Raw genomic sequence first — 26,392 nt, 5'->3', positions numbered from 1 at the left:
TAGTAGGAGACTTCAACATACTACTCTCGGTAAAGGACAGAACATCTAGAAAGAAACTCTACAAAGACACAGAAGATCTAATGGCCAAATTCAGCCAATTAGACCTCATAGACATATATAGAGTACTCCACCCAAAAGCAGGAACATTCTGCACAGTAGACCACAATTTAGGCCACAAAGTAACCCTTAATAAAATCTAAAACATCAAAATAACACAAAGCATTCTCTTTGATCACAATGCCACAAAAGTAGAACAACAGGAAGAGCAAGGAAAAAAAAAATCAAATACATGGAAATTGAAAAACACTTTGTTTAAAAACAACTGGGTAATAGAAGAAATCAGAGGGAATAAAAGAATTCCTAGAATTAAATGAGAGTGAAAATACATCATACCAAAACTTTGGGACACTGCAAAAGCAGTTCTCAGAGGTCAATTTATAGCAATAAACACATACATCAAAAAAGAGCAATGGGCCAAAATCAAAATGGTAGTCTTACAACTTGAACAAATAGTCAAACAGCAAAAGAAGTCCAAAACCACCAGAAGAAAGGAAATAATAGAGTAGAGCAGAAATAAATGAAACAGAGAACAGAAAAACAATGGAAAGAATCAACAAGACCTGAAGTTGGTTCTTTGAAACGATAAACAAAATCAACAAACTAATGGCCAAACTGACAAAAGAAAAACAGGAGAGGAAGCAAATAACCCAAAAAAGAAATGAGATAGGGAAAATTACAACAAGAATCAACTGAAATAAAAAGGATTGTAACAGAATAATATGAAAAATTATACTCCAACAAATTTGACCTAGCAGAAATGGAAAAAATCCTAGAAACATACTACCTACCTAAACTAACACAAGCTGAAATAGAAAATCTGAACAGACCCATAACAGGACAAGAGATTGAAGAGGTAATAAAGAAAACTCCCAAGAGAAAAAAAAGTTCTGGCCTGAATGGCTGCATGGGACAATTCTACCAAATATTCAGAGAAGAATTCACACCAGTACTACTCAAACTATTTCAGAGCACAGAAAAGGAAGGAATACTCCTGAATTCATTCTATGAAGCCAGCATAGCTCTGATACCAAAGCCAGGAAAAGACATCACAAAAAAAAAAAAAAGAAAACTACAGGTCAATACCTCTCATGAATATATATGCAAAAATTCTCAACAAAATTCTAGCCAATAGAATTCAGCATCATATAAAAAAAATAATATACCACAACCAAGTGGGATTCATACCCTGTATGCAAGGATGGCTCAACATCAGAAAACCAATCAATGTAATCCACCACATAAATAGAATAAAAATAATTACATGATCATCTCAATCAATGCAGAAATCGTATTTGATAGTGGTCCAGTGCAGAAAAGGCATTTTAATCCAGATAAAAACTCTGCAAAATAGGAATAGAAGGGAAATTCCTCAACATAATAAACAGTATCTGTACAAAACCAACAGCTAACATCATTCTCAATGGAGAGTGACTGAAAGCATTCTCCAGAATGGGAACAAAACAAGGATACTGTTTAATCACACTTCCATTTAACATTGTGCTGGAAGTCCTTGCTAGAGCAGTAAGGCAAGAAAAAGAGATAAAGGACATACAAATTGGAAAGAAAGAAATAAAACTGTCCCTATTCACAGATGATAGGATCCTATACATTTAAAAAAGAAAGAAAGAAAGAAAAACCCCTTTGCCATCAAGTTGATTCTGACTCATAGCAGCCTTATAGAACAGAGTAGAACTGCCCTCCATAGGGTTTCCAAGGAGCAGCTGGTAGATTTGAACTGCTGACCTTTGGGTTAGCACCCTTAACACTTAACCACTGTGCCAACAGGGCTCCATTCTGTACACAGAGAACCCCAAAGATTCCACAAGAAAACTACTAGAACAGAAATATTCAGCTAAGTATCAGGATACAAGATCAACATACAAAAAACAGTTGAGTTCCTACACACAACCAAGAGAAATTTGAAAAGGAAATCAGGAAAACAATACCTGTTATAATTGCCCCCAAGAAGATAAAATACTTAGGAATAAATCTAACTAGCACTGACAAAGACCTGTACAAAGAAAACTACAAAACACTACTATAAGAAACCAAAAGAGACCTACATAAATGGAGAAACAAACCATGCTCATTGTCTTAGTCATCTAGTGCTATTATAACAGAAATACCACAAGTGGATGGCTTTAAGAAAGAGAAGTTTATTCTTTCACAGTCCAGTAGGCTAGAAGTCCAAATTCAGGGCGCCAGCTCCAGGAAAGGCTTTCTCTCTCTGTCAGCTCTGGAGGAAGGTCCTTGTGATGCATCAGACTTCCCTTGGTCTGGGAGCATCTCAGCACAGGAGCCTCACGTCCAAAGGACACACTCTGCTCCTGACACTGTTTTCTTGGTGGTATGAGGTGCCTATGTCTCTCTGCTTGCTTCTCTCTTTTACATCTCAAAAGAGATTGCCTTTAGACACTATCTAATCTTGTAGACCTCATTAATATAACTGCCGCTAATCCATCTTATTACATCGTAGTGAGAGGATATACAACACATATGGAAATCATATCAGATTACAAAATGGTAGACAATCATACAATACTGAGAATCATGACCTAGCCGAGTTGACAGATATTTTTGGGGGACACAATTCAATCCATGACACTCATGGATAGGAACAGTCAACATTGTGAAAATGTCAATCATACCCAAAGTGATCTACCAATATAATGCAATTCCGATCCAAATACCAACAGTATTTCTTAAGGAGATGGAAAAACTAATCACCAACTTTCTATGGTAAGGAAAGAGGCCTCAGATAAGCAAAGCATTACTGAAGGAAAAGAACAAAGTAGGAGGCCTCATGCTACCTGATCTTGGAATCTACTGTGAAGCTACAGTAGTCAAAATAGCCTGATACTGGTACAAGACAGACACATAGACCAATGGAACAGAATTGAGAACCCAGATGTAATATCATCCACCTATGGTCATCTGATCTTTGACAAAGGACCAAAATCCATTAAATGAGGAAAAGACAATCTTGTTAACAAATGATGCTGGCAAAACTGGATGACCATCTGTAAAAAAATGAAACTGGACCCATACCTCACACCATACACAAAAACTAACTCAAAATGGATCAAAGACCTAAACAGAAAACCTAAACAATAAAGACCGTTGAAGAAATAACAGGGACAACACTAGGGGCCTTAATACATGGCATAAAGAGAATACAAACCATAACTAACAATGCTCAAAAACCAGACAAGAAACTAGATAACTGGGAGCTCCTAAAAATTAAACAGTTACACTCTTCAATAGACTTCACCAATAGAGTAAAAAGAGAACCTACAGACAAGGAAAAAAATTTTGGCTATGACATATCCAGCAAGGATCTAGTCTCAAAAATCTTACAGAATACTTCAACACCTCAACGACAAAAAGACAAATAATCCAATAAAAAAAATGGGCAAAGGATATGAACAAGCACTTCATCAAAGAAGACATTCAGGCAGGTAGCAGACACACAAAGAAATGCTCATGATCATTAGCCATTAGAGAAATGTGAATCAAAACTGCAATGAGACAACATCTCACCCTTACAATACTGGCACTAATTTAAAAAAAACAGAAAATAACAAATGTGGGAGGGGTTGCAGGGAGATTGGAACTCTTACGCACTGCTGGTGGAACGTAAAATGGTAAAACCACTACAGAAAACGATATGGTGCTTCCTTAAAAAGCTGGAAATAGAAATATCATATGATTCAGCAATTCCACTCCTAGGAATATATCCTAGAGAAATAAGAGCCATCACACGAGTAGACGTATGCATACCCATGTTCTTTGCAGCATTATTCACAATAGCAAAAAGATGGAAACAACCTAAGTGCCCATCAACAGATGAACGGATTAACAAATTATGGTACATATACACAGTGGAATACTAAACAATGATGAAGAATAATGATGAATCTGTGAGACATCTCACAACATGGATGAACCTGGAGGGCATTATGCTGAGTGAAAGAAGTCAATCACAAAAAGACAAATATTGTAGGAGACCACTATTATAAAAACCGAAGAAAATATTTACACACAGAAAAAACAATCTTCGATGGTGACAAGGGAAGGGATCGGTGGGGAAGAGAAATCACTAACTAGATATTAGACAAGTGTTAACTTTGGTAAGAGGAACAACACACAATAGAGGGAAGTCAGAACAACTTGATCAAGGCAAAGTCATAGAAGTTTCCTAGACATATCCAAACACCTTGAGGGATCAAGTTCCTGGGGCTTAGGTCTGGGTACCTTGGTTTTGGTGACATCTCGGTCAATTGGCATAATATAGTTCATAAAGAAAATGGTCTACATCCTACTTTGGAGCGTATGGGGTCTTAAAAGCTTGCAAGTGGCCATTTAAGATATATCTATTGATTCCATCACATTTGGAGCAAAGAAGAATCGAGAAAACCAAAGGCATAAGGAAAATATTGCTCCAAAGGACTAATGGATCACATGAACCACAGCATCCACCAACCTGAGCTCAGAACTAGATGGCACCTGGTTACCACCACCAACCGCTCTGACAGTGATCACAGTAGAGGGTCCCAAACAGAGCAGGAGAAAAATGTAGAAGGAAGTTCAAATTCACCAAAAAAAGACCAGACTTGCTGGTCTGACACAGGACGGAGGGACATCCGAGACTATGGGCCCCGGACATGGTGTTAACTCAAAACTACAGTCACTCCTGAAGCCTGCCTTTCAGACAAAGATTAGTCAGGCCTCTAAAACAAAGCTGTTTTATTGACTATGCAAAGGCATTCAACTATGTGGATCATAACAAATTATAGATAACCTTACAAAGAATGGAAATTCCAGAACACTTAATTGTGCTTATGCAGAACCTGTACACAGATCAAGAGGCAGTTGTTTGAACAGAACAAAGGGATATTGCATGGTTTAAAGTCAGGAAAGGTGTGCATTAGGATTGTATCTTTTCACCATACTTATTCAATATGTATGCTGAGCAAATAATCTGAGAAGGTGGACTATATGAAGAAGAACGGGGCATTAGGACCAAAGGAAAACTCTTCAGCAACTTGAGTTATGCAGAAGACATAACCTTGCTTGCTGAAAGTGAAGAGGACTTAAAGCACTTACTGACGAAGATCGAAGATCATAGCCTTCAGTGTGGATTACACCTTAACATCAAGAAAACAAAAATCCTCACCAGTGAATCCATAAGCAACATCATGATAAATGGAGAAAAGATTGAAATTGTCAAGGACTTCATTTTACTTGGGTCCACAATCAACGTCCATGGAAACAGCAATCAAGAAATTAAATGATGCATTGCACTGGGTAAATCTTCTGCAAAGACCTCTTTCAATTATTCAAAAGCAAAGACGTCGCCTTGAGGACTAAGGTGCACCTAACCCAAGCCATGATGTTTTCAATCGTCTCATATGCATGCAAAAGCTGGACAATGAATAAAGAAGGCCTAAGAAGAATTGTTGCCTTTGAATTATGGTGTTGGTGAAGAATATTGAATATACCATAGACCTCCAGAAAAACAAACAAATCTATCTTGGAAGAAGTACAGCCAGAGTGCTCCTTGGAAGTGAGGATAGTGAGACTTCGTCTCACATACTTTGGACATGTTATCAGAAGGGATCAGCACCTGGAGAAGAACATCATGCTTGGTAAAGTAGAGGGTCAGTGAAAAAGAAGACCCTCAGTGGGATGGATTGACACAGTGGTTGCAACAATAGGATCAACCATAACAACAATTGTGAGGATGGTGCAGGACCAGGCAGTGTTTCGTTCTGTTGTACATAGGGTCGCTCTCAGCAGGAACTGACTTGACAGCACCTAACAACGACAACATAAAACGAACAGTAATACACTTGTGAAGAACGTGCTTCTTACTTTAATCAAGTACACAAGACCGAATGGGCAACACTAACCCAAAAGCAAAGACGAGAAGGCAGGAAGGGACAGGAAGACTGGATGAATGGAAATAGAGAATCCACGGTAGAAAGGGAAAGGAGGAGAGCACTGACACGTTGTAGGGATTGCAACTAATGTCACAAAACAATGTGTGTATAATATTTTTGAATGAAAAACTAATTTGCCCTGTAAACTTTCATCTATAATACAAAATTAAAAAAACAATAATTATAAACTAGATATAAAAATGTGTGGGTAACAGACAAAGCAATGTACATAAATGTAATTTTGAGTTATCTAGTTTAATACAATCTTTGTTATGCATTTATCATTAATGGGAATAGATATTATCCATAGAAAAATTGGAAAAATAGTGAAAATACATTGCTGCTCACACTTTAAATTTTCTTTATAAAAAATAAACATAACTAGAATTATAATATTCTCACTAAGGAAGTTCCTTTGATTCTAAGGTCTTTCTGTTAACCTTTTACCTATTTTTATATTAAAGCCATCTGGTCAGAGCATTCTCCCTTCATGGTCTACTCAGCACACATTCACATATTTCTGGCACTGTACTCAGTGGTAGGATTCCAAAGTTGATTAAAGCATGGTCCCTAATGTGTAAAAAAATGCATACCTCTAATTGGAAGCAAGCACATTAAACCCTAATTTTGCCATACAGAAGGAAGTGCTATTAGAGAGATAGTAAAAAACTCAGTGGGCCACGAGGTAGCGGTATAAGGCCTGGTGATGGAGGGCAAAACTTCTAAAGTGGGCAGTTACCCTGAGGCTAAAAGGCTGAGCTGTGTACACTAGTGGTTAATAGAGAGGGAGCCAGAGGGAAAGGTATGAGCCAAGGCCTAGAGGATAAGGGTTTAGGTAAAGGCCATCGAAGAGTGGATACTTTAGTCCCTAGAACTTGGGTCAACAAACATTTATTGAACACATCTGAACGACAGACACTGTTACTTATTGGGTATACAATGATGAATCTACTTACAGACTAGTGGAGAACCAATCACACAAGAAATTTAGTATCTTTAATAACAAGAAAGGCATTAAGGGGTACTATGAAGACATGAAGTTAGAATATGTACACTATGGCCTGGTGGGGAGGGTCAGGGAAGACTTCTCATAGTGAGAGCAGGCTAAGAATGAATAGGTAATTAAGAGATAGACAAGCAAGGATGTACCTCATACAAGGATACATGGCATCACTGAATGAATGAATATATATATATATGGAATAGAACAAACCAAGGTACAGTGGAAAGACACAAAGTGTTATAGTCTTATGTATAGGAAATTCTATACATTTTAGGCTTGTGGAAGCCAAATTTCCACGACCTCTGAAAATATGAAAACCAGGTGGAAGTATGAAAACCACCACAAACATCCTGAAAACATCATGTAAACCTGGTAATCTTAGGAATTTTGCAGTTTTTCTTTAAATACTTGGTATTGTCTTTGGTTTGCTGGTCCTTTTGAAATCTGACTCCCTCCTGTGCACTCATTGTAATGAAACATTTTCTTCCCTTTTCTATTTTTTTTCCTTCTAAGTCTTACTTGCCAGAGGATATGGCAAAAATCTGTGTCAGAGATGACAAAAGCCCAAATTTGGGGCAAAGACTAGAAATAGAGATATCATGACAAATTTGAAACATCTAAAATTAAGCCCACAGATCTTGGGGATGTAACTCTGAGACAGGATGTTAAAATGGTCCACCCACCATCCAAGACCGTCTGCTTCAGTCTCAACACATTCAGCACCCTTATTTTCCTCTTCTCCCAATATTTTAGAATTTATTTAGTAATTACTCAATAATTACTATCCTAAATGCTGTACTATCGATTATATTCATTTAACTCTTTTTATTTATTTGAGCAACTCTGAGATACGTGCTATATTATTATTGCCTCTGTAAAGATAAGAAACTGGATACACAAAGGAGAAGTAACATATTTAAGGTCACAGAGCAAGTTAAGTTGATGAAAGATTAGAACCCAGGCAATGTAAGTTCAGAGCCATCTCTCTAAACCACTAGGCTATACCTGCTCTTGGTTTATTCTCTTTGATATTGTTTATTATATGTGTGTGTATCTGTTTAGTTCTTGCTTGGCTGTCCTCCTAAACAGCCTGACATTTTAACACAGTGTTTTCTTATACCCAGGGTTGACCAATACCCATTTCTTAATGAAAACAAATCAAAGCAATATGAGCCAAAGGTATTATGTAGAACCAGAGAGAACAGGACATGCGCTTGTTTACCTTGAGTATGACAGTTTATCAAAACATCCAATTACTTTGTGAACATTCAGTTGAAATACATAGCAGTTATGATGATGGCAGCTTTGAAGGCTAATAGTATTCTATTTGTAATCGGTATGCTAAGACCAGTATTGTAAATCTTCCAGCGCATTAGGCATGTGCTCATCTTAGAGAACTGGCAGGAATGTTTCACTTTCTGATTAGAGTTTAACAGAGGTGATTTCTGGGGTATTATGGGAGGTAGTCAGCTGCACATGACTCATCCCTCTAAGTCTCGCATGAAAACATCCACAAAACCCAAAAAGGATACACAATCACAATAGCACAATAGATACCAAGCAAAGATTTCCCAGTCTCTGGGAAGAACGTACCCCAAACTTTAGGGCAGTTGGCTACATTGAGAATATTGATTGAAGAATATTAACCTGATCAAATAGAGGGAAAACAGGAGGATATTTCTAGGAAACCCAACTGTATACCCTAGATCAGAGATCTGGGGCCTAAGCTGCTGCCCATCAAAGCTGTTGACCACTCGCCTATTCCATGGTAACGGCCTCCCCAGGCAGCAAAGCTGTTTCTCATTTTTCACTCTTTCTCACTCTGTGTCCATTAAACAGTATACAACTCCCTAGATTGCAATACAGCTTGAACGATAAGGAATGGGCAATGGGATGTGCAAGTAGTTAGAAGGAGGAGCTGGAAGAACACTGGCAACAGCATACCCTGGGGATTATATACATATTCTTATGTTCTGCTTGTAGCAAGACAAAAATTCACAGGTTGTTTACATTATCCAGGGGGGGGAAAAAAAATCAGACTCTCAGAGAATCCACCAAAAGGAACAGGAGAATATCTTTCCCCAGTCTAAGAGAGAACTTGAGTAGAGCTCTTGAATAAAGACAAGACAAAGATTAGAAAAATTTTGGGCACTTGCCCTGCAGTTTAAGGCCTTCAGGTGGATGCTGACAACATCCAGGTGGTCAGCAAATAAGGCTTCAAAGGAACTCTGTAAGTTACCGAAAGAAGTCAGATGCAAATATATTTGTATATTATGATCTTAAAGAGCATACACACAGACACACACATACACAGGAAACAACAAGCAAAAGTCTGGCAAGAAATACTATTAAAATGGTCATAGTGGTTATCTCTTGGTGGAGTTACAGAATTTTGTTATTTTCAAAGTGATCTACTATTAGCATGTTTTATTACCCTAATCAGAAAAAAATATATCTATACAACTATATTTTAAATCTTATTAATTCAACTTTTGTCCCATTGTTAATTTTAGAAGTCTCTTTGCAACCTAAAGGGCTAATAAGAAGCAAAGAGATCATTTCCACTCCTGTCTTTATTCTTGTTTAACTAAAGTAAAACTTTCTTTATATGGATTTTTCTTTTAAAAAATTTGTATAAGCTTTAAAATATCATTAGACAAGGTTTTTACGGAAGAAGTCAAACAAATTTTTTTTTTGTTTCAAAATTCATCATAGACCCCTAGTGATTTCTGGTTAATGAGTAGATGCAAAATTTACTATAAAATTATAGTAACATAGATACCAGTTTGATTTCACTAAATAAAATATACCAAGAATTAATTTTAAAGATATTAATGGAATGATCTTGGCTGACAATTTCCTAAGGCAAAATGTAAGTGTGAATGTTGAAATGAAAATCAAATTAGGCCAATGAGAAAAACCCAGCATTTCACCGAATACTACTTTTCTTTCCATTAGGATTTTACAACAGTTTCAATATCAACTTAGCATTACTGTGGTTTTTTTTTTGTCAGCTGAGCTAAAATTTTAATCAGCAGAACTTTTGTTATTGATGAAAGAAAAAATACAAATTGAGCAAAATCATAAATGTGCACTTCCTAAATCTGGTCAAAATTATATTGAATACATCTCAGTATGTCTACAGATTAAAGAAATAATACTTAGGGAGTAGTTGTCCACCTCTTAGAAATTATATTAAAATGCTCTTCTTAGAACTAGTGACTTGGGAGTTAAAAGTTGGAATAGAAAGATTACAATATAAGCATTTAATATTGATTAAAAACAAAACAAAAACAAATATCAAAAAATAAAAAACACTTCAACTTAGACACAGGATTTTCAGATTATTCTAATAAGGAGAGTCATTATAAAAACTCAGTATCATCTTTTCCCTGCTGTTGCTGTGTGCCATCAGGTCGATTCCGACTCATAGCGACCCGATAGAACAGAGTAGAACTGCCCCATAGGGTTTCCAAGGAGTGGCTGGAGGATTCAAACTGCTGACCTTTTGGTGAGCAGCCTGATCTCTTAACCACTTCACCACCAGGGCTCCAATATTTTTCCTAGTTGGTACAATATCAGTGCTGTTCTGGAAACTGTAACTAGGAGACTTGTAAGTTAAAGAAGAGAAGATATGTCTTGATACCAAAACAGCAGTCCACATTGAGTTTGCCTTTCACGTTTACCCAGCGTTCCTTGCAACCCTAAATGGCAACTGATTAGACAGTTGATATTCTAGAAGTAATAGTATGTGTTACAGTATACATTTCTTAGATAACTGAAAGAAAAAGAAATAAAAGACAAATTACAAAGGAGGCAAAGTCTTAATGGGATTACGAGCTACATTTTTTTGGAAATCTTGAAGATATGAGCTACAAAGATGTTTTTTTTTTGATGTGTGGGAGAATAGAGGGATTCTGGATAACCAGTCTAGAGCTAAAGGCACCATAGCATGCTTCATTCTAATCCTAACCCTGTTCTGTGACTTCAGTAAAGTAACTTCATCACTCTCAGGTTCACTTTATCCATCTGAAAATGAAGGAGCTATTAGAAAACCTGGAGTCCCTGGGTGATGCAAACAGACCAAACGTTTGACAGTATGAACCCACCCCAGGGACTCCACAGCCGAAAGGCCTAGTGGATCTGCTTCCCCAAAGATTACAGCATAGAAAACCCTGTGGGGCAGTTCCACTATGTCACATGGGGTCAGTCGAAATCGACTCGAGGGCACCTAACAACAACAGCTAGGAGAAAAGTTGGTAGTTTGAACCCACCCAGAGACACCTCGGAAGACAGGTCTGGGGACCTGCTTCCAAAAAGTTGCAGCCTCAAAAACCCAATGGAGCAGTTCTACTCTGTACACATGGGGTCGCCATGAGTTTGAAATCACCTTGGTGGCAACTAACAACAACAGTTAGAAGCCCTCTAACAACAAGTAGAAGACCTAGTCTTCACTGGTTCTGATACGCTATCTGTCTCTGAACATGGACAGCACATTATGTCCTGCCATATGTATTCCTTCTTACCGTCAATATCTGATTCTATTGGAGTCAGGGGTTAGAAGGGATGACAAGAAAGCAAGGGGCCTGGGAGTCACCAGAGGCAAACTTTGCTGTTCACAGAGCTTTCCGCTCACAAACTTCCCCACGATCTCGAATCTGGCACAAATGTCTGCACCTCTGAGTTTGATTCCTTTATGTGCAGTTACAGGAGCCTTGCTGGCACAGTGGTTAAGAGCGTGGCTGCTAACCAAAAGGTCAGCAGTTTGAATCAACCAGCTGCTCCTTGGAAACCCTACGAGGCAATTCTACTCTGTCCTATAGGATCATTATGAGTTGGAATCGACTCGACAGCAACGGTTTGGAGTTTGGTATGTGCAGTTACAGCCAAGGCAAACTTTTTTTTAAGCTTCTAACCATCTCCATTGAAAAGCATTTTCCTTTAAATGCTGTAGTTCCAATATTGCTTAAACCGATCTCTGGATGGGAGCAAGACTAAAAGCACAATCTGCAATTTAAAACGGCTGAGTATATTCCTGCAGCAGCCCACCCTTCAGAAAAGGACACCTTTAAGGAAAATAGCTTTAAAAGTACTTCTGCAAATAGCTTTAGAAGTACTTCTGCAATCTCTGGAAATGCTTAACATTTCCCCCCAAAGACATGATTAAAAACAATGGATTAATAATCTTAAAAGCACTTGGCTTCAATTTTTCAAGAAAATGGGCTTAGAGTCCAAATAACAAATAGAATTACAGTTCCGTGGGAAAAGTTAGAGACAAACTTAAGCAGATGTTTAAATTGCCAAGAATGAGATAATTGCTGACATGTTTTCAGCCGAAGCAACCACGGCAACATTTATCAACTCTTAAATTCCAAAATATTTTAGCAAAATATCGGGAAGTCATGTGCATCTCAAATAGCACATCTGGCTTCAGCTGACTTCCTATTGTTTCACAGGCATCATGATGGAAAAAATAAGATTAAAACATTTGTCTAAGTCACATGCCTTTCCACGGATATTGTCCCTAATCACATCCAACTTGTAGTTTTCAAAGGAATGTCTTTGACTTAAAGGATAAAATGCAGTAATTTTTAATGAACAGAAGAGCAGGGTGATTGAAAAAAAGTGCTGAAAAGAGGATAATGATTCTTACACCATTGGAAGAGATTTCAGAGAAACACAGCAAAATGGAAGACTATTTGTATTCTTGATACTGGAAAATACATTGAAACAACATTTTTCATGCTTGCTTAGACCAGTATGCATTTCTGTGATGAGTGTACATGTTATTCATCCTTGTCACTGGAGTGGGGCTCAAATCTTTAAGGATCACTTCTCCTATGACCAAAAGCACTGTAGCTTTTCATAGATGCTATGGATTGCTCAAGGCTGACTATGGAGGTTTTGAGCATGAGGGCAGTGGAGTGGGACAGGAAGGGAATGGAATGCGTAGAACTTGGAGGAGTGAAATAAGTTGAAGAGGAAGGAAGGTTGTAACCCTCAGGCTGTCTATCAGCCCTGTCTGACCCCTCCTCATGGTGCCGACAGAAATTTGTTCCTTCTACTGCTGTGCTCTTACAGCACCTATGCACACCTCCTCTTCTTCCCCTAGATTAAAAGCTCATTGGAGCAATAGATATCTTTTATTGCTCATTCTCCCTTACCCTGTATAAGTCCTCATACCTAGTAGATACTCAGAAAACATCTATTGAATAAATGAAGGCCATCTTCCAGAATGTGGGCTCCATGAGAAACAAGACCTTGACTTATTGTTTGCTGCTGTGTTCGCAGTGCCTAGAAAAGCTTCCGGCACATGGTAGGCACTCAATAAATATTTCTTAAATAAATGAATAAATCTATTAAGCAGAACTCCTCTTAGAAAGCAGTCTCAAGTCTCAAACAGCTAAAATAGACTGGTGACTTTAAACTCTATCTAGTTTTGGTTCAAATACGAATTAATTTAAGATGGCTGGTGCCAAGGTATAGGTTGTTTGCCAAGCATGCCATGTCAAAATATTGGCCTTATGTTTCTTCCCTCATTTGGTATTATGGAGGCATGATCATAATCTAATAGGATCCCTGATTTTGTGAAACACTTTGGGTTTCATTTTACAACAAATAAAAGGCTCAATAAACACCCAGTTAAAGTGTATTTGCTTGAAAGAAATCACCAGCAGAGGATGATTTAATCCATAATATCTGACATGAAATTAATTGGTAATCTATGGGAATGAAAAATTGGTCTGTCAGGACATTATTAGGAACGTATAGGTTTGTATAAATATGTGAAAAGTGTCAAAGACTTCCAAAAATCTCATGATGGAAACAGGCTCTATGCCCAACTTCATGGTGCAAAGTAATGTGAAATGTTGTTCTGCTTTGGGTGAGGGAACAGACTCCTGTTCTGTCATAAATTGGAACATTGCTTTTATTTTAGATGGATGGTTGCATTTACCATGTGGGAATAAATCCTTCCAGTCCTTGATCAATCACTTGTCCAAATAGAAAAATCATAAGCCCTTTCTCCCTTCTCACAAGTGCTCCTGAACGAAGGATACATTTTTATACAAGAAATAGAGCAAATGAATTTTGCTCTCTATAAAATGTTCTGTGGTAAAAGGAGAGTGCATTTACAGTAAGCAGGAGGTACCTTGAAGAACTGGGAAGTTCAGTATTAATGTTCAGGTTATTTACCAACAAAACAGGTTCATCCTCCTTTCTATGATAAGCAATACACAAGAGGAAAATTTAATAATGTACTACCAGATTCTATGATTTAATACACACTTCCCCTTTATTTCTTCTCCAAATCCATCTTCAAAGAAATGGGAGAATATTTAAAAGAAAACAAGCAATCTCTACTAAAAGAGGAAAAAATTTCAATGTTACCAGGAGATTTGGCTGAGTGTAAGAGGAGTTTAAATATCAAAAGAAACTGCAGCTTGATATCTGCTTCTGATCAAATGTTGTCTAAGAAAGTTCACAAGAATTAAACAGTTTGCCCTTTCTCAAATTCATAAGTGTTCTGACTACATAGATAGGGCATTGGTTCCTTCCTTAAAGCTAAATTTCTCAACTTTGCAATTTTAAAAATTAAGAGGAAAGTAATTCCGAGACAAGCTTGGTGTATCTATTTCTATTTTTTTTGTTTTGTTGTGTTGGTGGTGATTGTTTGGTCTATTTGGTTTTGTTTTGTGGTCCCTAGAAACAAGACTTCAGAACAACAGAAAAATACTGATTCATTAGTTAGCTGGTTTAAATTAGAACATAGAGTTATACATAAATCATTTTTTTTAAGTTGAGTTATTCATTGATCTACAGTAGGCTGGGACACAAATTACAGTTTATTCGAAAAACTATTGTGTTGAAAGTATTGGTCAAAAGTGTACCAGAAAATTATACCTCAAACCTGACAAAAATGTCAGTACTCTGAAACTTTCTCAAATTATTAGAAATGATTGATTAGGGTGGTGTGCTCTAAAATACTTTAATACAGCGTAAACGGTAAAATAGGTACCAACGTCAGCTTAAAAGTCCCCGTTTCACTTTGCTTGTGTTTGGCAACTGTCATGGATTGAATTGTGTCCCCCAAAATGTGTGTCAACTTGGCTAGGCCATAATTCCCAGTATTGTGTGATTGTCCACTATTGTATCATTTGATGTGATTTTCCTATGTGTTATAAATCCTACCTCTATGAAGTTAATGAGGCAGGATTAGAGGCCGTTATGTTAATGAGGCAAGACTCAATCTACAAGATTAGATTTTGTCTTAAATCAATCTCTTTTAAGATATGAGAGAGAGAAGCAAGCAGAGAGACAGGAGGACCTCATATCGCCAAGAAAGCAGCACCAGGAGCAGAGCACATCCCTTGGACCTGGGGTCCCTGCACTGAGAAGCTCCTAGACCTAGGGGAAGACTGACGACAAGGACCTTCCCCCAGAACAGACAGAGAGAGAAAAGCCTTCCCCTGGAGATGGCGTCCTCAATTTGGACTTCTAGCTTCCTAGACTGTGACAGAATAAACTTCTCTTTGCTAAAGCCATTCACTTGTAGTATTTCTGTTATAGCAGCACTAGATAACTAACACAGCTACTGATGACCTCTGACATCCAGAGATATGTCGGAAGATGAGAATAAATGTGATTCTGATAAATAACTTCTGCTTCAGATTCACTCAATTACAGACATATATTGAGTTTCTATCATGCACTCAGGATTTCTTATAAAGCAGTAATGAAAGATATGACTACTCTCTTCAAGATTTCAATATGCAAATTCTAAAATGGAATTCAAATGCACTTTTGAGTGATTCCATTCTCTCTTAAACATAATTATGTATATATTATATCAACATATTAATATAAAAGGAGTATTGTACATGCATGTTTTCGTATAAAAACAATTTCCAACAACTAATGCTCAACAGTAAATAGTAAGTGAAGAGATTGTACTTAGGCTGTAGTGTTCTTTTGTGTTTGTTTTCTTTTTAGCAGTTATCCAGTCACCAAATAATGGAGATGTTTTTTATTCTGGGAAGATGGTAAATTTTGTATTCAATGGTACAAGAAACAGTGAATTAAAAATATCGATTCATGATTAAATACATAACAATTAGACATAATCTACCACTTATTTGCTTATCATTGAAGCACATTTGTCAATTTATCACAAAAAGCCAAGACATTCTTTCCTCATGTCTATCTGCCTTGCTTTCCCTCTCTAGAGCAGTGGTTGGCAGTCTAGGGCCCATAAGCCAAATCCAGCCTGCAGTTTTTGTTTTTGTAACTAAATTGTTATTGGAACACAGCCTCCCCCTTTTGTTTACTTACTATCTATGGCTGCTCTTGCATTACAACTGCAGAATTGACCAGTTGTGATAGAGACTGTAGGGCTCTAAAGCTGAAATATTTAGTATCTGATCCATTATTGAGAAAATTTGTTGACTCCTGCAAACTAGACTGTTATCTAGTGTGAACGGGGGCTTTGTTAAGTCTGAGTTTTATAAATCGTATAGGACCCGGTTTACCTGCAGACCACTTGATTCCAAATAAATATCCAAAAAGTATTTTAGTACTTTTATTATTTACTTAGGTTAAGAGGCAAGGGGAACATACAATGCAATAAGATAAAGAAGGGTTAATTCTCTTATTTTCAATTATCAGACATTTACCGTTTTTCTGTATTCATATGACTATACTTCTCAGAATGTTGAAAACATAAAATGAAAGGAATCTGACATCAGCTCACAGAATATTTTGGAATAAACTTAACCCAATCCTTTCCTTTTACTGGGATTCTTTCCTGAAGCAGGTTGTTTTGGTATGTTTTGTAACCTAGGTCTCTTTGGGCATAATAGTTAATTAACTTTAGACTATTAATTATAGTTGCATTTTATTGTGTTCAAATTTTATACTAGGTGCTCTGCTGAATTATAGCCATTAGCATGAGATGAAGCAGATGGCAAGGTCTCAGATTCCATTACGGCTGCCCAATTACACAGTAGGCTGCCTCTGAAGGAGTGAGCTCCCCTTTACTGGACTTGTGCAAGTAAAGAGTGATGACTACTAGTCAGCAATGTAGTAACAGGGTTTCCTGCTTTGGGAGGAAGTTCAATTAAATGACCTTTAAGGTCCCTTTAGAGTCTAAGCATCTGTAAGTCTTCATTACTTAGCATCAAAACATTCTGCAAACTGAAGAAGCACACTCTAATAGTAATAAAATTCATTCTTACATTATGCTGTTTTAGAGTTATATGACATGATTAAATGCAATTTATAGTAAACTTTGAAGAGGAGGACTGACTTTGCTCCAACCCACATCAATCATTGAGATGGCTGATATTAATTGAACATCTGGACCAGCATCTAGTCAGTTAAATGAAATATGATTTTATCACTAATATGAAAGAAAAGTCCTCTAATACATGCACGTGAATGTCTGCAGATCATGCATGGGATACATCTGAACCAAATGCACTTATCAAACTATACGGCAAGTAATGAGGCAAGTAGAGTCTTACTGAAATTCCTCAAAGAAGTGATGCGTGTATCTCATCAAGCACCGTGTCTGGGTTTCCTCGGTACTAAATAAATCTTCATTTTACTGAATTAGCAACACTGATTTAATATAGGAAGGAAGGGAATAGTCTAATATTAGGGACAAGATAGTGTAATGGCTTTGGATGTGCTTCTGACAGCAACTGCCTTTATAATCTTGGACAGTATACTTCAAACATTAGGGCTTAAGTTTCCTTAGATATAAAATATGACATTGCTTTGCAAACCTTAGAGTATATAAAAATCGCCTGACTGGTTTGTTAAAACACAATTGCTAGGACCCAATAAAAAACTGGGCACAGAAGATGAACAGACACTTCCCCAAAGAGGATATTCAAATGGCCAACAAACACATGAAAAGATGCTCTACGTTATTAGCCATCAGAGAAATGCAAATCAAAACCACAAAAGATACCATTTCATTCCCACTAGAATGGCTAAGATAAAAAAGAAAATGACAAATGTTGGCGAGCATATGGGGAAATTGGAACCCTTATCAATTGCTGGTGGGAATGCAAAATGGTACAGCCATTGTGGAAAACAGTGTGGTGGTTCTTCAAAAAATAAAAATAGAACTACCATATGACTCAACAATTGTACCCCTAGGTACATACCCTAGGCATCTAAGAGAAATGGCACAGACATATGCACACTTGAGTTCATCATGGCACTTTCACAATAGCAAAAAGATGGAAACAACCCAAGTGCCCATCAATGGATGAATGGATAAGTAAAGTGTAATACATACACACAATGGAATACTATTCAGTGATAAAGAAAAATGAGTTCCCAAAACATCTTGGAACATGGGTGAAATTGGAGGCCATTATGTTCAGCGAAATAAGTCAATCACAAAAAAAAAAAAAAAAAAAAAAGTTGTATGCTCTCACTTCTATGAAATGACATGAATAGGCAAATATGCTGAAACTAACGTTCATTATTGATTATCAGCAGTGGGGGGGATTCACTCTCTATATAGTAGACACTTGTTATTTTTGGTGATAGGAAAGGAAACACCAAATGAGGGTGAAGTATGCACAGCTTCATGGAGTAAATGCTGTCACTAAAATGTACATGAGAAAAAAGAACCTTTTGGTAATTCAATGGCATATATAATTTTGAAACAACAGCAATAAAACCAAAAAAACTATGTATGTATGTAGACAAATATTTGTATAGGTATGTATATGTATGTACATGTGAGTATATATGTGTATATATATAGATGTATGCATATGTATATGCACATATGTGACTGTGTGCACGTATATTCATATATACAATAAAGCACATAGGGGGCACATTACAGATACTTTTTTGACATAATCAAACACCTCACATGATTGGTTTCCTGGGTTTGAAGGATTAGGACCATAGTTTCATGAGACATCTCAGTCAATTGGCATAATATAGTTCATAAAGTTCATGTTCTACATCCTGATTTGGTGAGTAGTGTCTGGGGTCTTAAAAGCTTGTGAATGGCCATCTAAGATACAACTACTTGTCTCTGCTCATGGGGAACAAAAGAAAAGAAGGAAAACAAAGACTCCGAAAAACTAGTCCAAAGGACTAACAGTCTACACGAACCACAGACTCACCTACCCCGAGACCAGAAGAACTAGATGGTGCCTGGCTACCACTAATGACTTTTCTGACCAGGGCCACTAGAGATGCATCCTGATAGAATGAGAGAAAAATGTGGAACAGAACCTCAAATTCCTACAAAAAACAGACTTACTCTACTGGTTGGGACTAGCAGACTCCCTGAGACTACTGCCCTGCGTTACTCTTTAAACCCTGAACTGAAACTAGGCCCTGAGGCCACCTTTTAGCTAAATAACAGATTAGCTCACAAAATAAAAACACCCATGAGTACTGTGCTCCTTTAAAAAAATCATCTACATGAGACCAAACGGTCAACGATTACTTTAAAACAAAGATGAGAATGTAAGGGGACAGGGAAACTAGATAGATGGGAATGGAAATAAGAAAATGTTCACTGATTGTGAAGGATGTAACCAATGTCACTGAACACTTTGTATATAAAGTGTGTATAAACTGCTGTGTAAACTTTCACTGAAAACACAATAAAATATTTAAAAAAACCATACACACACAATTGCTAGGTCCCACTCTCAGCATGTTTTAGATGAGGTCCACTATTAGGCATTTGTAATAAATCCCCAAGTGCTTCTGATACTGCTGTTCTGGGACCATACTTTAAGTAAAGAATAGTACTGGGAAGATGGTGGTAGTGAATCTCCAAATTGTTAAATACTTTACAGTTATAAGAGACAAGGCATTCAGCATCAAACATTCACACTAAAATGTAATTTTTTTATATCAAAGTTTCATGTCAATTAGACAACATGAAATGGACACTTTTTCTTTAGATTTCAACAGAGATTTTTGAGTAAGTAAAATGTTCTAAAGAACTTACGTCATTGCTTGATAAATGGATTCAATCCCATAACGCATAGCAAATTCATCTACTATTTCTTGGGAAGCGTCATCAAAGAAAACCTTCCAGGCTTCATCCCCTTTGACCTCTGGGATTTTCACTCCCCCATTAGATTTCACTTCAGTCAAGTAATGGAACAGATTCTAAAGGTAAGAGGATTTTCCATTATTCTGTAATTCCTCACAACAGGACAGAATTATTTAAAAATTTTAGAAAAATATACTTGCATTGAATTGCTTCTAATGTTTTGTCAGCATTTATAGGCAATAGGAATATCTTGCATTTTTATTAACTCGTCTGTTATACAAAATCTGCTTTTACTTCTGATGGGTCTATACAGAATTATTGATTCAAATGTTCTTTGTATACAAAAACATTTTCAGAAGGAAATGAAAGCTTTTGCATGTAAACATTTCTACATGCTAGAACATGACAGTGATTTTGTGTTCATGGGTTCTGAGTAGATTATAGGACCCTGGACAAACAATGTGGTTATGGCTATGTTCGTACATCATTTAGTTACATAAATAATATTAAGAGGGCTTTAGCTGCAAAATGGTAGGAGGCAGGGCAATCATCGAGGTTAAAAGGAATGTTTGAGAATTTTATAATGAAGAAACCACTACCCACAATTCCTTTTCCCTCTATCAAGTGTAGTAACTGCTGCATGGATGTAATCAGAGTCAACTGAAGGACCTTTTTGGATAGTTCTTTCTGGTCCTTGGACCAGCAGGAAAGATTCTGAAAAGCAAAGCGTAATGCTGTTTTTCTGATCCTGAATCCTTTCTGCTCAAATCTTAAAGGCAGAATTGGCTCCACATCATGCCAGGTCGAGGGAGCTCTTTTTATTGGTCTGAAAATGGAACCAACTTTCTTGAAAGACTATCACAGACCAGATCACAGTCAGGAAATTAAGCCTAGGTCCTATTCCTAATTACTTGTACGATGTGTAAATAACTTAAACGCTGTTCCTCATTCCTTCTTTAGTAGAATGGGGTGCAAATAATTACATATATAAATTTTCATAGACATATTTTAAAAATAATTTGTAAAAGAGCAAAGATTCTTTCATGTGTGTTTTTTCTGTCTTGGGAAAGTATTCTTTTTTTATTACTTAAAAGATGGTTTTAGAGTAAACTTAAGATTTCCTTAGTTCATTAGAATAATTTCTACTTTATCAGTATTGTGAGTTTAAATATCATCTGTTTGTGTGATTTTTACATTTCTTTTTTTTCAAGGGTTAGGGTTAGGGTGTACAATTTATTGACAGCAGTTACAATAATCTGCTGTACAACCCTACCCTTAATCAATGCAATATTTCCATCTTTACCTTTTTGAACATGGGGAAAGGTACACTTCTCAGCCTTACCTTCTATGTTTTGATAAATGGGACAAGTACCATTTTCATCAAGGAAAGACTCTGGTGACACCTCTACCTTAGCTCTCAGATGCAAAGCAGCCAATAGGAAACCAAGATTATTCATCTGTGTATCTATACTGAAGCACACAATGTCCTGGTGGATCTGCCCTTTGGATTCATGTTGGATGGTCTCCACCTCCCTCCAGGTACAACCAGACCCCACCTTTTGGGTGAGTGTATTCTCTACTCCCATGAGTAGGGTAACCACATTCTCCATACCTATATGTATGTGTGGGAAAGGGTAATTAGAATGGAGGAGAGTTTAATAAGTATGAAGTCTTTTGGTGTACTCAGAAAAGGAAGAAAAAATGGATGCTTATCACTTTGGGAAACACTGGTGGCGTAGTGGTTAAGAGCTATGGCTGCTAACCAAAAGGTTGGCAGTTCGAATCCACCAGGCACTCCTTAGAAACACTATGGGGCAGTTCTACCCCCTCCTATAGGGTGGCTATGAGTTGGAATTGACTCGATGGCAATGGGTTTGTTGTTGTTGTTTTTTTTTAAATCACATTGGCTCTGAAAAGTCATCGCTATATCAGCATTTTTAATATTTTTAGTTATAAACAATGCTCCTAATTAAGTCTTCAACAAATCAACACTAACTCAGGATTCTCAAGAACAGTCATGATTTGGATCATCTCCTGAATAAATAAAATACTATATCCTTTAATGCTTTCAAAATAGTTCCCATGACTCATTTCCTCAATGGCCACTTTTTAACACTTTTTCCTCCTTGGAAGAACAGTAATTTAATTTAGTCTATTTATGCATCATCTTACTGCCCGATTTATTAATACCTGACTCGTGTGCTCGTTCCTAAACTCTAATTAGACTACAATCTTTTCAGGGAGAAATGCATACACTTTATGATACCCTAGGACATCACCTGCTATACTATTGTACACAGAATAAGAACTCTAGCAACAACTCCATAAACCTAATTCAATTTTTTAAACCAAACATTTTGTTGCATGATCCATAATCAAGATCAATTTCTTTTCTAGGTTTTATTATTAATATAATTCAACTTACCTCATGTAGACATGTATATTGTATATGATATGGAGCAACCTTCTCTTCTCCTTTTATTTCCACATTGATTTTCAATCGAATGGCCCCAGATACAGCTGATTTATCTGTTCGTTTCTCTGATAAAGCAAAACGTAACTATCATTTTCAACAATGCCATATTTTTCATACAAGTTCCCAAAAGCTTAAAAAAGGCTTAAGTGGCTAAATACCATTTTTTTAGATTACACTTGATTATTGACCATAATTATTTCCCAAATAAAAATTAAAATGTTTGCTTATCATATCATTGTGACTGTGAAAGAGCATTGTAGATACTTGAAATAGAAAAACTTCATCAGTAAAAGACCCTGAAATTCTTGTATAAATTATTATGTACTTGATAAGTTTATAAAATGAAATTAAATAAATTATTTGGGCAATTAAAAGCAAGATAACTGAAATATGAAGTTAACCAGGAAACTATTTTATCTAAAAGCCTCAACTGTTCAGTTGCTTCTTTTCCTTTATGTGTTTGAAAAGATAAACCAAAGTTCTGGCTAACAAAAAAATCTGTTAGTTAAGTAATAACTAACATCTTAATCATTGTCAGTAATTAAGACCTATAGCCTACAGCTTGTGTTTACTTACGAGCATTGGATTAACTGGTTAGTTGAATAGAATCAATATGCAATTGAGTCATATAAGTTATGTGTGTGTGTGTGCGCACGTGGCCAGTATTAATAGCTTTGAAAGAAATAAAGGTATAGCCACAAAATTCCTAGCATGTGAATGAGGGTAGGAAACCTAAGCTTGACACCCATTTCGAGAAATACCAAGAGGGAAGGCGCCCCATTTCATAAACGAAACATAAGGAGAGAAAGTGGCACAAAGTCAGTGGTGCAGATGTGGACCTCTTTCTAAACACAGCTGTATTTGTAGCCACATAAGATACAGTTAAATCATGAAGGCTACTTTCTTCTTGTTGAATGCGTGCTGATTTCTCATTGTTACTGTTTAATAATCATTTTGCACAGATTCTCCATTTAGGAGTGCGAGGAGCATGAGCATTTGTCCTACTGGCTGGGAGATAGCTGATGCTCAACAAATGTTAAAGTCCTCTTCTGAGGCCAAGAGAAATGCTAGTACTGGGAATTTTTCCTTTTCTTTTTTTTCCACAGAGCTCTTTCCAGAGCCCCAGAGCAGCTTTACTGGTTCTTTGTTTCCCTATCATCAGCCCAGTGGATTTATGGGAAGCAGGCTGTTTGGACCCCTATGCCTTTAGGCCAAAATTCCTCTGTCTAATGAAATGAATTCTAAACGATGAAGAAATAGAAAAGGTGTACAGAGAGTGCAATCAGGGCACCAAAGTACTAACTGACGGTGAGTAGACAAAGGCTTACGGTGTGTTGCTTCATATTCTCCTCTTAGAGACTGAAGGGTGATTTCAGCGTGAGAGCTGCGTCGCTGTCGTTGTTAGCAGCACATTCAAGCTCCTCAGTAAACTTAATATACCCATGGACATTCGGTCAAAGGACACATTTGAGGAATTTCTATTCTGAATTTTAATTTGACTGCCTTAATTGAAGAACATGCTAAATTATTCCAGAAAAAAAGTCTGTATAGGTGAGCTTCTTTAATTAAAACACAATTTGTGAATATTGGACAGAGTTATTGATGGTCTGAAGCTTACCCTTGCATAACCTATCTGTTCTCACATATAGTTATTTAGTAGCGTAAGCAAGATGTGAGAGGATGCTCGTTATAACTGAGGGAAAAATTCCACTCCAATAATGTAGAAGCATTGATTTTCTTTAAGGAATATTTCTTTAAAATGTTTTTTGACATTGAGTTCTTAGTCTAGTTTGAATCATTTGTGTCCAGATAAATAATACATTTCTGCTTCTTTAAAATACTATATAATTCAGTTTCATTAATTCTAAGTATCCTCCCTTTACTTTGTCAAATATTATATTACTTGAACTATGTAGGTTTTTAAAACTGCAAAAACACTCTTTAATTTAGTAAAATATATTGGTATACTAAATGGTGGCTCTGTGGAAGTCTAGAACTGTGTAAACCCTTTTTTGATTCACAGCCAGACAGCCATCAAAAATTTAATTATGACATTTCAGAAGATATGATTAAAAAATCTGTGGATCATATCCTTTATGGAAACTGAGGTGACCCATAATTTTTACTACTATTAAATTAGAACTGAACATTCTAGGTTACTATTCAATTCTCATAAAAGTCAAATTAAAACCTATCTTTAATTCCTGATTCCATAATAATTTTTCATTTAAAAAACTACGCCAATAAATATTCTCAATATCTTTGTCTTCAGTCAGAACAAGCCCACATATGTACTTGGCTTTGCCAGCTGAAACTTATATTTGTATCATCATTTGGAAAACATCCAAAATACATTTTTTTCCTTTTTTGACAACATTTCATTAAGGGATCAGAAGGAAGTAAGTCAAAACAGCATTAAATCATAGGTTAATTACTTGTTTCCCCTACGGCTGGCTTTTAAAGCTGTATTTTATGAATTAAAACGTTAAGAATGAGACAAGATTTTTCTCCTGAAAGACCTCCAGTTGGTTCTTCGAAAGACTTTGTCCATCTCAAATTTACTAACGTCTTTCAGTAATGCTGAATTTGAATAAATAATTAGCACTTTTAGTTTCTAATGAAATTACACCACCTAAAGTCCAACCTGGTGGCTAGTGGTTAAGAGTTTGGCTGCTCAGCAAAAAGTAGGCAGTTCAAATCCACCAGCTGCTCCCTGGAAACCTCATAGGGCAATTCTACTCTGTCCCATAGGGTCGCTATCAACTCGATGGCAACGGTTTTGGTTTTGGGGATATGGGGATATAATACATGCCATAGACATTCTGAAATTTTACATAAATTGTGTTCATTGTGTTCAAGTAGATCTGAAGATAGTAGTCACCTAAGTTGTACCAGACGTCCATTTCTCCACTCAGGGTCCTCACTTCTACAATTGTTTGTCCCAGAAAATCATCTGATTCCTTTTTGAAATGTTGCTTGACTCTGGATTTAATGTCATCATCTTCATCCCACACTCTGACTTTGATTCTGTCTGTGGAGTTATGGCACTCACTGAAAAATCAATGTGGACAAGTTAACAACCATTGATAACTGCTCCAAATGCCATTTGATTTTTAGCGTTTTAAATCTATCTAATCTATAAAGACAGTAAATTACATAATAAGTGAGATCTTTCCATTGACCCACTCCATCCATGGGATGTTGCAGATATCAGGGATATTGAGGAAAGTTACATTAATTAAATCATGTTAATAAGGGAAAATTCTATTCCATTCTGTTTCTTTTAACTGAACTAGATATAAGGAACCATGGTAGCTCAATGGTTAAGCACTTGGATGCTAACTGAAAGGTTGGTGGTTTGAACTCACGCAGTGGCTCTGCGGGAGAAAGACCTGGAGGTCTGCTCCCGTAAAGATTACAGCCTAGGAAACCCTGTGGGGCAGTTCTACTTTGTCCTATAGTGGTGCTGAGAGCCCAAATTGACTCGATGGCACCCACCACCAACAAACTGGATATAATCATATATACGTCAAAAATCTTTGCTTGGAATATTTTCACTTATTGAGATAGCTCATATTGTAAGAGTTATCTTGAACAATGTATCCATGGCTCAGAAAATTCTGCAGTATATATATGAAGCTCATTTTATTGAAATCAGTGTTGAGAAAGTGGATTTCACATAGTACAAAATGATACCATACAGCTAAGTGCAAGTACTTAATCAATGAAAAATCACAGTAAGTATATAAGATATCGATAGATTAAGTAGAATTAGAGCAGCAAAATCTTTTCTTTTAAAAATAAACTGCTAGAAATTTTTGAAATGGTGTATCTTTGGCTATGTGTATTTTCACCAAAAAAAAAAA

The 26,392-nt window shown here is 36.6% G+C and overlaps 1 protein-coding gene across 1 annotated transcript in view; it reads right to left on the bottom strand.

The window, feature by feature from the left end:
- UNC13C (unc-13 homolog C) overlaps positions 1-26,392 on the bottom strand; it is a 660,175-nt gene that overhangs the window by 327,058 nt on the left and 306,725 nt on the right. Inside the window, exons 10-12 of the mRNA XM_004374773.1 lie at positions 25,408-25,577; positions 22,476-22,591; positions 20,003-20,166 (exon numbers count right to left, since the gene is read on the bottom strand). Of these exons, the coding sequence (XP_004374830.1) occupies positions 20,003-20,166; positions 22,476-22,591; positions 25,408-25,577 (450 nt within the window). The remainder of the gene's footprint in view (positions 1-20,002; positions 20,167-22,475; positions 22,592-25,407; positions 25,578-26,392) is intronic.

The sequence above is a fragment of the Trichechus manatus genome, unplaced genomic scaffold, assembly GCF_000243295.1.
Source record: "Trichechus manatus latirostris isolate Lorelei unplaced genomic scaffold, TriManLat1.0 scaffold00030, whole genome shotgun sequence".
Taxonomy (NCBI): Eukaryota; Metazoa; Chordata; class Mammalia; order Sirenia; family Trichechidae; genus Trichechus; species Trichechus manatus.
Note: the sequence above shows the minus strand (reverse complement) of the source record. Positions and strands in the feature narration are given on the sequence as shown.